We start from the raw sequence: 13,105 nt of genomic DNA on the forward strand, positions 1-13,105 counted from the left end.
AAGTCATGCTGGTAAATTAATTGGTTAAATTGAGTTCTCCAATATGGCCGCTTTTCACTTTGAGTCCCCAGAAAATATACTATAGAAATACAAACTTAAAAAAGATAATTAACACCTTTTGCTATGAAAAAATAAAAATGATGAAATGTGTGGCCTTTTTACCTTGGATCTCTCTCTTAAAGCGGAGCTCCACCCTAAAGTGCAACTCACGCTGATCGGAACCCTCCCCCTCTCCGGTGTCACATTTGACACCTTTCAGGGGGAGGGGGGTGCAGATACCTGTCTAAAGACAGGTATTTGCACCCACTTCCGGCCACAGAGCTTCAGGTTTTCTCCGGGCATGACGTCACCTCCTGTTGTGCTCTGGGAACACTCGGCTCCCAGAGCACAGCGGGAGCCAATCAGCGGCGCAGCGCAACTCGCGCATGCGCCGTAGGGAACCGGGTAGTGAAGCCGGAGCGCTTCACTTCCTGGTTCCCTCACTGAGGATGGCGGGGGGAGCAGCAGAGAGACGAGTGATCGCTCGCCCTCTGCTGCGGACGGCGCTGGACTCCAGGACAGGTAAGTGTCCTAATATTAAAAGTCAGCAGCTGCAGTATTTGTAGCTGCTGGCTTTTAATATATTTTTTTAGTGACACATCCGCTTTAAGTCTACTCTTAGGCCGCATACACACGATCAGTCCAGTCGATGAGAACAGTCCGAAGGACCGTTGTCATCGGTTAACCGATGAAGCTGACTGATGGTCTGATGTGCCTACACACCATAGGTTAAAAAAACGATCGTGTCAGAACGCGGTGACGTAAAACACAACGACGTGCTGAAAAAAAAAAGTTCAATGCTTCAAAGCATGCGTCGACTTGATTCTGAGCATGCGTGGGTTTTTAACCAATGCTTTTGCATACTAACGATCGGTTTTGACCTATCGGTTAGGCGTCCATCGGTTAAATTTTAAAGCAAGTTCTCATTTTTTTGACCGAAGGATAAATTACCTATGGGGCCTACACACGATCGGTTTGGACTGATGAAAACGGTCCTTCAGACTGTTCTCCTCTGGCAATCCTATCGTGTGTACGCGGCCTTAAAGGGGTTGTAAAAGCAGAAGTTTTTTTTTATCTTAATGCCTTCTATGCATTATGATAAAAAAACCTGTGTGCAGCAGCCCCCCTAATACTTACCCGAGTCCCATCTCTGTCCAGCAATGTGCATAAGTGCCTCAACACTTCATGACTCTCCCTCCTGATTGGCTAAGACACTGCATTGGCGGCCTTGGCTCCCACTGCTGTCAAAGTCAGTTAGCCAATCGGAAGAAAGAGGGGGCAGGGCAGAACTGCAGCTACGTATCTGAATGGACACACAGAGCAGCGGCTCGGGTGCCCACATAACAAGCTGCTTGCTGTGGGGGAACTCGGCAGGAGGGAGCGCTGAAGAGGGACCTGTGAAAAGGAGGATCGGGGGTGCTCTGTGCAAAACCAACTGCACAGAGGAGATAAGTATAACATGTTTGTTATTTTTAAAGAAAACCGTTTGAACAAAACAGTCAGATTTCTAAAGATCTGTCAAATGTGCATGCGAAAACGCCATCATTATATCAATATACTGTATGTCACCTAATCATTGACATATTATCGATCGATAACATAAATGGTAAATTGTTCGCTGACCCGGGCTTGCGCATGAGCTGTAGATTTTTTAAAACTGTTTTGGATCAGCATTCCACTGGCGGAAGGATGAGGACGTGACGTGGCGTGAGTGAGGTGGGAGGTACCGGACGGCTCCATGGCGGCAGGAGACACACGCCGCTCTGAGGCCCCGTCAGCACCGCTCGTGGCCCCGCAGACTACAGCGTGAGAGGCCGGACGCTGCGGGGAACGAGCGGGTATCCCATCCCCGCCGGGACCAGACATACTCGGGGGTCTTTACCTGAAGAGCGCCGGCGGACGAGTTCCTGCTGGGCACGCTGCACCGGAGAAACCGAAGCTTCTGCGCACTCATCGCTGGATGAAAGGAAGCCGACTGACAATCTGAGCATGCCGTGCGGGGTTCTCAGAAGCCCATAAGTCCACCGGAGACACGCAGCCGGGCAGCGGTCCAGGAGGATAACCAAAGGGTCTGGTGAGGCGCTCAGTAGAGCCGAGTTTGATCGGGTCCCCCCCCCGTGACCCCCCCCGTTTGTTATGACATTGCCCTCCAGAAGTATGTACACTTACCCCATAAGGTGCCCTCTTATGTAAAAATTGGACAATGACTAGATGCTAGTCCTCTACTGGGTTTGTTATCCGTGACAGCTGCAATTGAAGGGAATATGAAGACAAAATGTAACTGAACTTATAACTCATACCGGTATAGGATGAAGTAATAGAGGGAATATCTGAGGGGTATGATATCTGGACTAACTTAGTTTTCCACCTGTTGCAATATCTTTACACTGCTTGCTGCTTGCTGTATATGATTTTTTTTTTTTTTTTTTTTTAAGAGTCTGGTTCCCTGTCCTTACTGAATAGAACTGTATGGAACCGCTTCGATTGGCTCAGGCCCCATACTCACGAGCAAACATGTCTGCTGAAACTGGCCCGCAGGCCAGTTTCAGCAGACATGTTTGGTCGTGTGTGGGCGCGAGCGGGCCGAATTCCAGCAAACATTTGCCCGCCGGGCCTTTTCCCAGCAGACAAATATTCCTGGACTTGTTTTAAAACAGTCCGCTGGAATTCAGCCCGCTCGGACATGTACGGTCGTCAGTACAGACCTACCGTACATGTCCAGGCGCCCGCCGTCCCTCGCATGCGTCGAATGACTTCGACGCATGCGTGGAAGCATTTTAAAGGCGGGCCGCCCACGTCGCCGCGTCATTGTCGCGGCGACACCGCGTCATCGACGCGGCGACACCGCGGACACGCCCCGCGTATTGTTTACGCGCGGACTTCTGTACGATGGTGTGTACAACCATCGTACAGAAGCCCTCTGGCAGACATGTATGGTGGAAACGGTCCGACGGACCGCTTTCACCATACATGTTTGTCCGTGTGTACCCGGCCTCAGGCTGGTCTGTGGAGTTAAATAAGAGGACAATTTAAAGGGTGATATAGTTTCTGATCTCTCCTCTTGTGAGTTGCCTAAATGCTCTTCATATAGTGGAATTACCGTCATCTCTGATGGCCTGGGCTTTGAAGAATTAGCGCTCTGAGGGAAAATTCATATTGGTGAAGGGTGGTCATAAATATATTATTTTTCCTAGACATTACTGGTATAAGACGCACATGTGATTATGAGAAGCTGGAAAATCCCAGGTTTGATGAATGGGGGACAGTGAAAAGATTATCAAGACCCTTCCTGACACAAAGCATCTCCCTCATTGTCTGGAACAATTAGGACGTATTGGGTTGCTGTAACACAGGAGATAACTTTATAAAGACACTGTAGGTATTCTCCTTATAAGAAGAGAATCCGGTAGCCCCAGTAATCCTGCTTGAAGCAGTAAACGGCCTCTTTTCTGTCGCTCTGCCCCTGGCCCTCTCCCTTCAGTTCGGGGCCCCTGCTTTCCTTTAGCCCTCTCCTGATTAAAATATCTATTTGCTCAGGGTTTGAGTAGTAGTTAAGGGAAGGTAGGAGCATATACCGGTGAAGGAGATTGTGGGCCGATAAGGGTCCTAAATATAAAAAAAAAAAAAAAAAAAAAAAAAAAAACTTTTCCAAACTGGGGAAGAGAATTAGACCCTCCAACAAAATGGATAGATCGACGAGGGGTGGCACTACAAAACCAACGAAGAATAAAACGGGGAATAACTCCATACAGCAATATATGACTCAAGAAGGGAGCCTTAAAAGCCCAGGACTCGCAAAAAAAACAGAAAAGAAGAAGATCGATACAAAAAAAGGTGTAGGAGCAGGTAGTGCGGAGAGCTCTATAGGTGAAACGACACTAGAAAGCGAGCAAGGGCAAAATAATGCAGAGGAGCTACCCCAAGATACACAGCCCCCTACAAAGGCAGAGATGAACGCAATGCTGTTGAGGATGGAAAATGTCATGGAAAATATCATAAGGACAGAAATTAACAAGGTAAGAATAGACCTTGGAGGACTCCGTGAAAGAGTGGTAGAGACGGAAAAGAGAATAGAGGAGCAGGATCAGGAAATAAACTCCTTGAAAGAGCAAGTAAAGGCTTTGACTGAAAATCAGAGACTGGCGGCATATAGGATCGAGGACCAGGAGAATCGCAACAGGCGACAGAACCTTAGAATCAGGGGGTTGATAGAACAAAAGGATGAAGACCTTAGAAGCATTATGAATACAATTTTTAACCCTCTGTTAGAGAGATCAGTAGAATCTAAGCCCCTTAAGATTGAGAGAGTGCATCGAGTAGGGAACCCCCAACAGATGGAAAAATACGGCCCAAGGGATGTGGTCGTGAGATTCAGGAATTACGTCGATAAGGCAGAAATATGGAGTAGGCTTAGGGGAAAACCACCCCTGAGATATAGAGACACAGACTTACAAATATTCTCCGATCTGGCGAAAGAAACACTGGCAAGGAGGAGATGCTTGAAACCCCTCTTAGAACTGATGCGGGCACAAAATATTAAGTACCAATGGGGATTCCCGGCGTGCCTCATAGGTATAAAGGGGGGTAAAACAGCACGACTTAGGTACCCGGAGGAACTGAACATATTTTGCCTTAAAATGGAAATAACAATTCCTGAACTCCCTGATTGGGTCGATTAGATTGGCTCTGTCTAGCAAGGAACTTTAAGAAGCGGGACGGTGAGGTGGGGGGAGGGGGTGGGGAGGGGGGGGCCAAGGGGGAGCCCCGAATACCACCACGAAAGAGGAGCCAAGGATGAAGGCGAGGAGTCTTCTACCAGCGGCTCCCAGGCCAAGAGTGGGCCAGGGTGGGGGAGGAAGGGAGGGGGGGTTGGGGCGAGGGGGAGGGAAACGGGGGGTGGGGGAAGGGAGGGTAATGGGAGGGGGACCATCTGAACGACTCCACAGGAATTCTTCTCAAACTCAAAAAAAAAAAAAAAAAAAAAAAAAAAAAAAAGAGATAAATGACAGATATTAAGTTCTTATCATATAATGTAAAAGGATTAAACTCTCACATTAAGAGACATAAAATTCTTGCCGAACTTACGCAGTATAAAGCAGACATCGTCTACCTACAAGAGACCCACATTACCTTAGAGTCTAATATAAAGATATATTCATCTGATTATCCCGTCTGGTATTATGGAGACACAGTATCATCGAGATCTCGGGGGGTTGCTATAGGATTTGCTAGAGGAGTTAGATACACACTGGTGGACAGATTGAATGATCCGGAGGGGAGGTTCTTGTTTTTAAAAATAAAACTAGGGGAGCAGGACTACACTCTGGCAAACGTATATGCACCCAATGTGAATTCGGCTAAATATATTAGTAAAATACTCAGAAAATTAAAAGATTTTGAAGAGGGACATGTGGTGTTGATGGGGGATTTTAACCTTTGCATGTGCCCGAGCCTCGATAGTACGTCCCATGTTCAGGGGAATAACAGTGAGCATCTTAAGCTACTGAAAAAACAAATGATACAAAACCAAATGGTGGATGTTTGGCGAATTCTCAACCCCAAGACGAGAGACTACACGTTTTTTTCCCCTGTGCATGGGACGTACCCGAGGATCGACTACATCCTCGTAGACCACAGACTTTTGGAGAGGGTGGTCGAAGCAAGATGTGAGATCATAACGCTATCAGACCACGCCCCTATAACCATCAAAATAAGCACATCCATACAAAAATGTATCCCACCTGAGTGGAGATTGGATGAAAGTCTGCTGAGGGACGAGGATGTGGTCGAGAGAGTACAGAAAGAATTGGAATGGTATTTCCAGGAGAATGACAAGGAGGGAATCACAGGAGCAACCCTGTGGGACGCTCACAAAGCGTATATAAGAGGGATTTTTATTGCGGAAGGGGTAAAGAAAAATAAAGCAAGAATGAGTAAACTAAAAACATTAAAAGAGGAGATATATAGGCTGGAACAGGAACATAAATTACAGGGCCAAAAGAGGGAAACACTCCGTAAGTTAACTTTAACAAGGGATGAATATAAAGCCCTTGCCGGGCAAGAAACCAAGAATTTCATAGACAGGGTAGAGAGTGAAAGTTATGTCTGGGGAAACAAACCTAGTAAAAACCTGGCCAGAATGGTAAGAAAAAAGAAAACCAGGAACTTTATCGAAAAAATCAGGAATGGGGATGGAGACTTAGTCTACGCAACGAATAAAATAGCAGAATCTTTTAGAAGCTATTACGAAAAACTATACAATGTCCAACAGAAGATCAGGGACCCTGACGAAAAAAAGGATAAGATCAGGGAAGTTTTACGGCAAACTAATCTACCGAAGATAGAAGAGTATGAGATAGAAAGAATGGAGGAAAGTATTACTGAACAGGAGATAAGTGAGGTCTTAAAAAATACTCCCAACGGGAAAAGCCCGGGACCAGACGGCTTCACGTCGGCCTACATACAAAGGTTTAGTACTACCTTAGTCCCTAGACTATGTCAATATTTTAATGGGTTGGGGCGAGACTATGAGATGAGCAGAGAGGCATTAACAGCTACGATCACTGTCATTAAAAAAGAGGGAAAGGACAATACGAATTGCTCAGGGTTCCGACCTATCTCACTCCTGAATGCAGATACCAAACTGTATGCAAAAATTCTGGCCGAACGAATGAAGGGGGTGATGACTGACATTGTTCACCCAGACCAGGTCGGTTTCATACCTGGGAGAGAGGGAAAGGACAATGGGGTTAGGGCACTTCTTCTTATGGAGTTGATCAAAGAAAGAGGGACCCCCGGTCTATTCCTGTCAGTAGACGCTGAGAAAGCGTTTGACAGGGTAGACTGGGGGTTCCTGATACAAACTCTAGAATGTATAGGAATTGGCCCAAGGATGATCAAATGGATCAAAACGCTTTATTTCCACCCATGTGCTAGGATCAAGATCAATGGATCTTTATCCGCACCCTTTGAGATGAGAAATGGAACCAGGCAGGGCTGTCCCCTGTCCCCTCTTCTTTTTGTCTTATCATTGGAACCCCTGCTGGCAATGGTCCGACAAAATCCAGAAATATACGGAATGGAGGTTGGAGAAGATGAGCACAAATTATCTGCCTTTGCAGACGACATTCTTTTCTATATAAGTAGCCCAAGAGTCACCCTCCCGAAGTTAATAGCCACCTTAAAACAATATGGTGAGGTGTCAAATTTCAAAATGAATATAGAAAAGACGGAGATCCTAAATATCAACATTCTTAAAGAAGAAGAACAATATCTGCGGAAGAAATATAATTTTAAATGGCAAAAAGAAATAAAATACCTGGGAATAAAACTGGCAAATACCATCAAGAAAATATATAGAATAAATTTTGTCCCCCTGCTCAACGAAATAAAAAGTGAAATTAAAAACATATATAATAGACCAATTTCGTGGTTCGGGAGGATAAATGTAGTAAAAATGGTGCTTATCCCAAAAATCCTATACAAGTTTCAAATGGTCCCAATATACTTACCACCGTCATATATTAAAATAATTAACTCCCTCATAATGAACTATATTTGGAATAATAAAAAACACAGGGTGTCTGCTCAAATCCTAAAACGGGCCAAGAAAAAGGGAGGCTTAGCTGTACCCGACATCAGATTGTATTATAATGCTTCGGTTCTCTCACGGGTTATAGAATGGGCTAAAGAATCCCAGGATAAAAGATGGATAAATATTGAATGCACATTAGCGAGGGCACAGTTAGGGAGATTAATTTGGAACCCACCACAACACAGATCCTTACACATCTCAACACACACAATTACTCATAATGCATGGAGGATCTGGGATAGACTTCACAAACAATTAAAAACAGAATTCAACTCACCCTTTATTGATTTAAAAGAAAATGAATATTTCACCCCAGGGACAAAAGAAGTAGGGGGGAATTGGATCACAAATAGAACACAGTTAAAAGATATAACACTAGATGGCAAAATTAGGACACTTCACGATATTAAATATAGGACTGGAATTAGGGCGCTCGACGAGTGGAGATACTTGCAGTTAGTGTCATTCGTCAAGCGCCTACCACACCCTTTGCGGTCACAAGAGGATTACACCTTATTGGAACAATTGTGTAGCATCGAAAGCTCAAAAGGAAATATATCTAAAATCTATAATTACTTGCTGAGAACGGAAGAGTTGGACACGCTTAAATACATCCAAAAATGGGAAACAGACTTAGGAGTCCCAAGGGGGAAAACGACCATAGGAAGAATCCTGAAAATGACTCACACCTCGGCAGTAGATGTAAGAACTGCCGAGATGAATTTCAAATGTTTGACGAGGTGGTACGCCACCCCAGACAAAATGGCAAAATTCAGAGGGGGAGAGTCAGAGAAATGCTGGAGAGGTTGTGAGTCTAGAGGAACAATGGCACACCTTTGGTGGGACTGCTTGAAAATTAAAGCTTACTGGAAAAAAATCTTGGCCCTTATAAAGGTAATAACAAAAAAAGAAGTGGAAGATAACCCATGGGTAGTTCTCTTTCATGGGGGGGAGATTCCAGAGAAGGAGTATAAGAGTTCACTGATCCCTCATTTGTTGAACGCGGCGAAACGATTGATTCCCCTTAAATGGAGAAACGCGAAAAGTCCGCAAATGTGGGAGTGGATCGACTCCGTGGAGGACACTTATAGGAGAGAGAAATTAAAATACGGGAGCGATAAACACAAGGTAGGGGAAAAGGATATATGGGTACCCTGGTTGGAATTTAAAAAGTCCTGGAGGTTCGCAGAAAACCTGAGAGAGGAATAGTAACGCATTTTTCAATTAAGGGAATGAATTCTTACAGTGGAGTCGTGGGATGGTCAAGGGCGGGGGAGGGTAGGGGGGGGGAGGGGGAATTTAGTCTTGGGAGGGGGGAGATGGGGGGTTGGGTATTTCTTTGTCACGCAGATAAAACCTTTTTAAAAAAATTCCGTACTCACTATAAAAGAGTGAGTTTTAAACGGCGAGGGAAGAAAAAAAAAAAAAAAAAAAAAAAGATAAAAATAAATAAACAAATAAAACAAAAATTATATAAACTTGCAAAAGAAATACACCACAAATGATGCTAAACCAGATGTAGAGACGGAATTATGAATAAAATCATGAGCAAGTCTCTCGCTGTGGTGAAGTCTGAAGTGGCAAAAAAAAAAGAAAAAAAAAAAAAAAAAAAAAAAAACTGTTTTGGATCAATTCCACTACGAATGTTTAGAAAATCAATCGTTTAGTTTAAAAAAAAAAAAGTCAGACATGACAGTTCATTTTTTTGCCATAAAACTTTTCATTTTGATAATTGAAATAATCCCACTAATGTTTCAAACGTCGATCGATCAAGCCTATTGAACGCTTTTTCAGCCAATTTTCTAAACGTATATGGCCAGCATTAGTTGCTCCCTATCTTCACATCAGCTTGGTAAACTTTTACATCCAAGTGCTTTTCAAGATCATAACAACATGTTACAATTCTGTCTACAAAAATGTGAACACCTCCTTACTATATTCTGGTATGCAAAATCATCAAAGGAACCTAAAAAAGCTGGAAGAAGATTGACCTGTATTGTCCGCTGATTCTCAAATTCATATTCTCAGCACAAGCTGGAAAACGGAGAAGCCATCAAAGCGATTCCAAATTATATATATATATATATATTGCAGCTCACCGTTCCTTAAAGTGATTGTAAAGCCATATTTTTTAAAAGAACAAACATGTCATATTTACCCGCTCTGTGCAATCATTTTGCACAGATCAGCTCAGATCCTCATCTTCTTGGGTCCCTCACCAAGTGCCAACCATAACAAGCCACTTGCTATGGTGGCACTGGTGCAGGTTCGCTCCCGAGTCCGCTCTGTTTGTTCATAGCCTCACAGAATGCAGCTTACGAACCTCCTCCCCCTGCTTCCTCTTCACTGTCTGTGATTGACTGCAGGGGGAGCCAATGGCTCATGCTGCTGTCTCTGAGCCAATCAGGAGGGAGAGAGCAGAGAAAGCCACTGCTCTTGTGCACAGCACTGGATCGGGATCAGGCTCAGGTAAGTATGGGGGACCTGGTGGTTGAACAAGAAGGATTTTTACCTTAATGCAGAGAAAGCACTAAGCACTCCCTCGCCAGCATCTTCTACCTGGTTTCTTCTGGGTGTCGGGATGCTGCTGTCCTTATTGGCCAAAGCGGGATAAAATCACTCCTGTGCATGTACAGGAGTTCAGTCATTTCGGGACACAGAATCTGTGTTGGTGTTCTGTTGATTTGTGCCCTCCGTCGAAAAGTGCCCACGCATGCGCAGAATGGGAGGGCAATCCAGCTGATTTCCCGATCAGCTGGTGTGACTTCACCATAGCGCATGCGCACATGGTAGGAGGCTACCATTTGATGGGTACAATTGAATGCTATGCAAACAGCGGGGGGGGGGACACTGAATTTGTCATATTGTGCCTCACTGTTGCGGCGCGGGTTCACAGTCTGCTCAAGGTCCGGTTTTGTGTGCGTTGCAGGGCGGGTTTGGTTTGTTGGACGGCGGGTTTTGCCTCGTCTAAGGACGGGTTGCAACACATACAAAACCCGCCCTTCAACACACCCTCAACCCGTCCTGCAACAGCAAGGCTTAATCTGACAACTACGGTGTCCCTGCGCTCTTTGCATTGCTTTCAGTTGTGCCCGTGAAATGCTAGCTCCCGCAAAAAAAAAGCCTCCTACGATGTGCGCATGCGCTATGGCGACGTCACTCCGGCTGATCGGAAAATCAGCTGGAGTTCCCTTCCGTTCTGCACATGCGTGGGCACTTTTCGACAGAGGGCACAAATCGATAGAACACTGGAACGTAAACTAAGATGCACATTCCAAAGAAGACTAAGTAGGCAGGTAGATTATTTTATTGCAGAAGAGACATTGAATGTGTATAGTCAATCTAATCCAATCTAAATCTGCTAGCGCATCTAACACTACCATCACATTCCCCACCCAGATTGACAATTCTGCTGTCCAAGGGTGACTCTGTTGCTCCTCTATAGAATGAAGACAGCATGGACAGCTGTTCCTTCACACACTTACACCTACATTAGGATCAATGTATTTTCAAGCCAGCAGGAAAACAACCAAATGTACAAATCTTTTACCTTTATAACTGTGTGTTGTATCATCCCAGGCTGAAGTTCTTTGTGACATGCCATCTTTCTTTTTAGTCTTCAGAGGAGACAAAGTATTGGTAGTGTTCTAAACAGAGAGATATTTGGATCAGAGGTCATTATATTGTACAGGATAAGAACAACAGTCATACACATGTGGGCCCGGATTCACGTAGCACTTACGCCGACTGAGAAATGATAATTCATGTATTGCAGGAGATCTGGACATCTTACAGGTGATTTCATTCTGACCCCCAACAGGTCAATAAGAGTGTCTCATTCAATGCTTAACCTAGACTGTTGAGATGCTAATTAAGTCTGCTATTGTGGTGATGTGGATTGAAGCTTGAGAGCCAGCCTGGCTGCCTATTATGGGATGTTTTAAGTGTCTTGCTGCGATTGCATTCTGTGTCCATTGTGCTAATTAGGTCTGCTTCTACAGACCTTTCATTGTGTGATGCTAATGACACTGTTTTGTGTGAAAAGTCTATTGATGATAAGATGTGGAATGTGACTTGTTAACTGTAGTAATTACCTCCTCTAAATGCGGTTCCAGGATGTCTGTCTGGATGTGGATTGGAGAGTTTCATTGTCCCTGTGACTACTGTAGCATGTTTGTAACTGTATAAAAACCTGAGAGCTAACCTTTAAAGCATTCATTCATTTTGAAACCAGTAAGGCCTCGTACAGACGACCGGATCTATCCGCTGGGATTGATCCGCGGATCAGTTCCAGCAGATAGATCCGGTCGTGTGTACGTCCGAGCGGACATTTCCCGGCGGATAAAAATCCAGCCGACGCATTCCCAGCGGATAAAAATTTCTTAGCATGCTAAGAAATCTATCTGCTGGAATCCAGTCCAGCGGACTGATCCGGTCGTCTGTACAGACTCACCGGATCAGTCCGTCCGCTCCCCTCCCTCGCATGCGTCGTAATGATTCAAGGCATGTGTGGAAGTATTTACCTTCCAGCGTCGCCGCGTCATCGTCGTGGGGCGATGGAATGGAATATCGTAAACGGTGGTGACCGTTACAGGATGTTTCTCCAATCTTTTAAAGCCAAGGAAGATGCCCTCTGTTGGATCTGCAGTTGCAATGTACTGCACATATACAGTAAAACCTTGGTTTAAGAGTAACTTGGTTTCAAGAGCGTTTTGCAAGACAAGCAACATTTTTTAATACAGTTTGACTTGATATACAAGCGATGTCTTGATATAAGAGTAGCGTCATGTCACAACTTAGCATAAAAGAGAAGAGAGGCGCCTCTAAGTGTAGCAATATGGTTACATTTAATGAAGGTACAACATTTAGCAACTCACATGGTTGATGATTAAAACAGACACATCTAAGTATGCAGGGATCTGGGGTAAAGCTATCCACATCGATCATCCTCCACACCGCCATCTATTCTACACTGCGCTCCACAAGCACTTCAAGCCTCGCTTCCAGATCGCTCTACTGCACGATAGTCTTCCCGGTCACGGGCTTCATGAACAGCCCAGCTGAGCGGTCGCAAAAAAGGCTGGGAGAACCACTGGTTTTTGTGGACAGCTTTACCCCGGATGCCTGCATACTTAGATGTGTCTGTTTTAATCATCAACTACATGAGTTTCTACACTTATGCCGCATACACATGATCAGATTTTCCGTCGGAAAAACCTTGGATGGTTTTTCCGATGGATTTCCGCTCAAGCTTGGCTTGCATACACACGGTCACACAAAAGTTCTCTGACGTACAACACTACGCTGAGCCAAGAAAATGAAGTTCAATGCTTCCGAGCATGCATCAAATTGTTTCCGAGCGTGCGTCGGAATTGCTACAGACAATCGGAATTATAAGAATTTTTTCCGTGAATGCATAATATGAGAACAAGCACAATTTTCCATTGGAATTATATAAAAATATAAAATGTA

General features: G+C 44.6%; 1 protein-coding gene across 2 annotated transcripts in view; it reads right to left on the bottom strand.

Annotated features, from left to right (window-relative positions):
- DZANK1 (double zinc ribbon and ankyrin repeat domains 1) overlaps nt 1-13,105 on the bottom strand; it is a 156,369-nt gene that overhangs the window by 114,367 nt on the left and 28,897 nt on the right. For both annotated transcript variants that reach the window (XM_040351201.1, XM_040351199.1), the window contains exon 5: nt 11,184-11,280. In XM_040351201.1, the coding sequence (XP_040207135.1) occupies nt 11,184-11,280 (97 nt within the window). The remainder of the gene's footprint in view (nt 1-11,183; nt 11,281-13,105) is intronic.

Source organism: Rana temporaria, chromosome 4 (genome assembly GCF_905171775.1).
Source record: "Rana temporaria chromosome 4, aRanTem1.1, whole genome shotgun sequence".
Taxonomy (NCBI): Eukaryota; Metazoa; Chordata; class Amphibia; order Anura; family Ranidae; genus Rana; species Rana temporaria.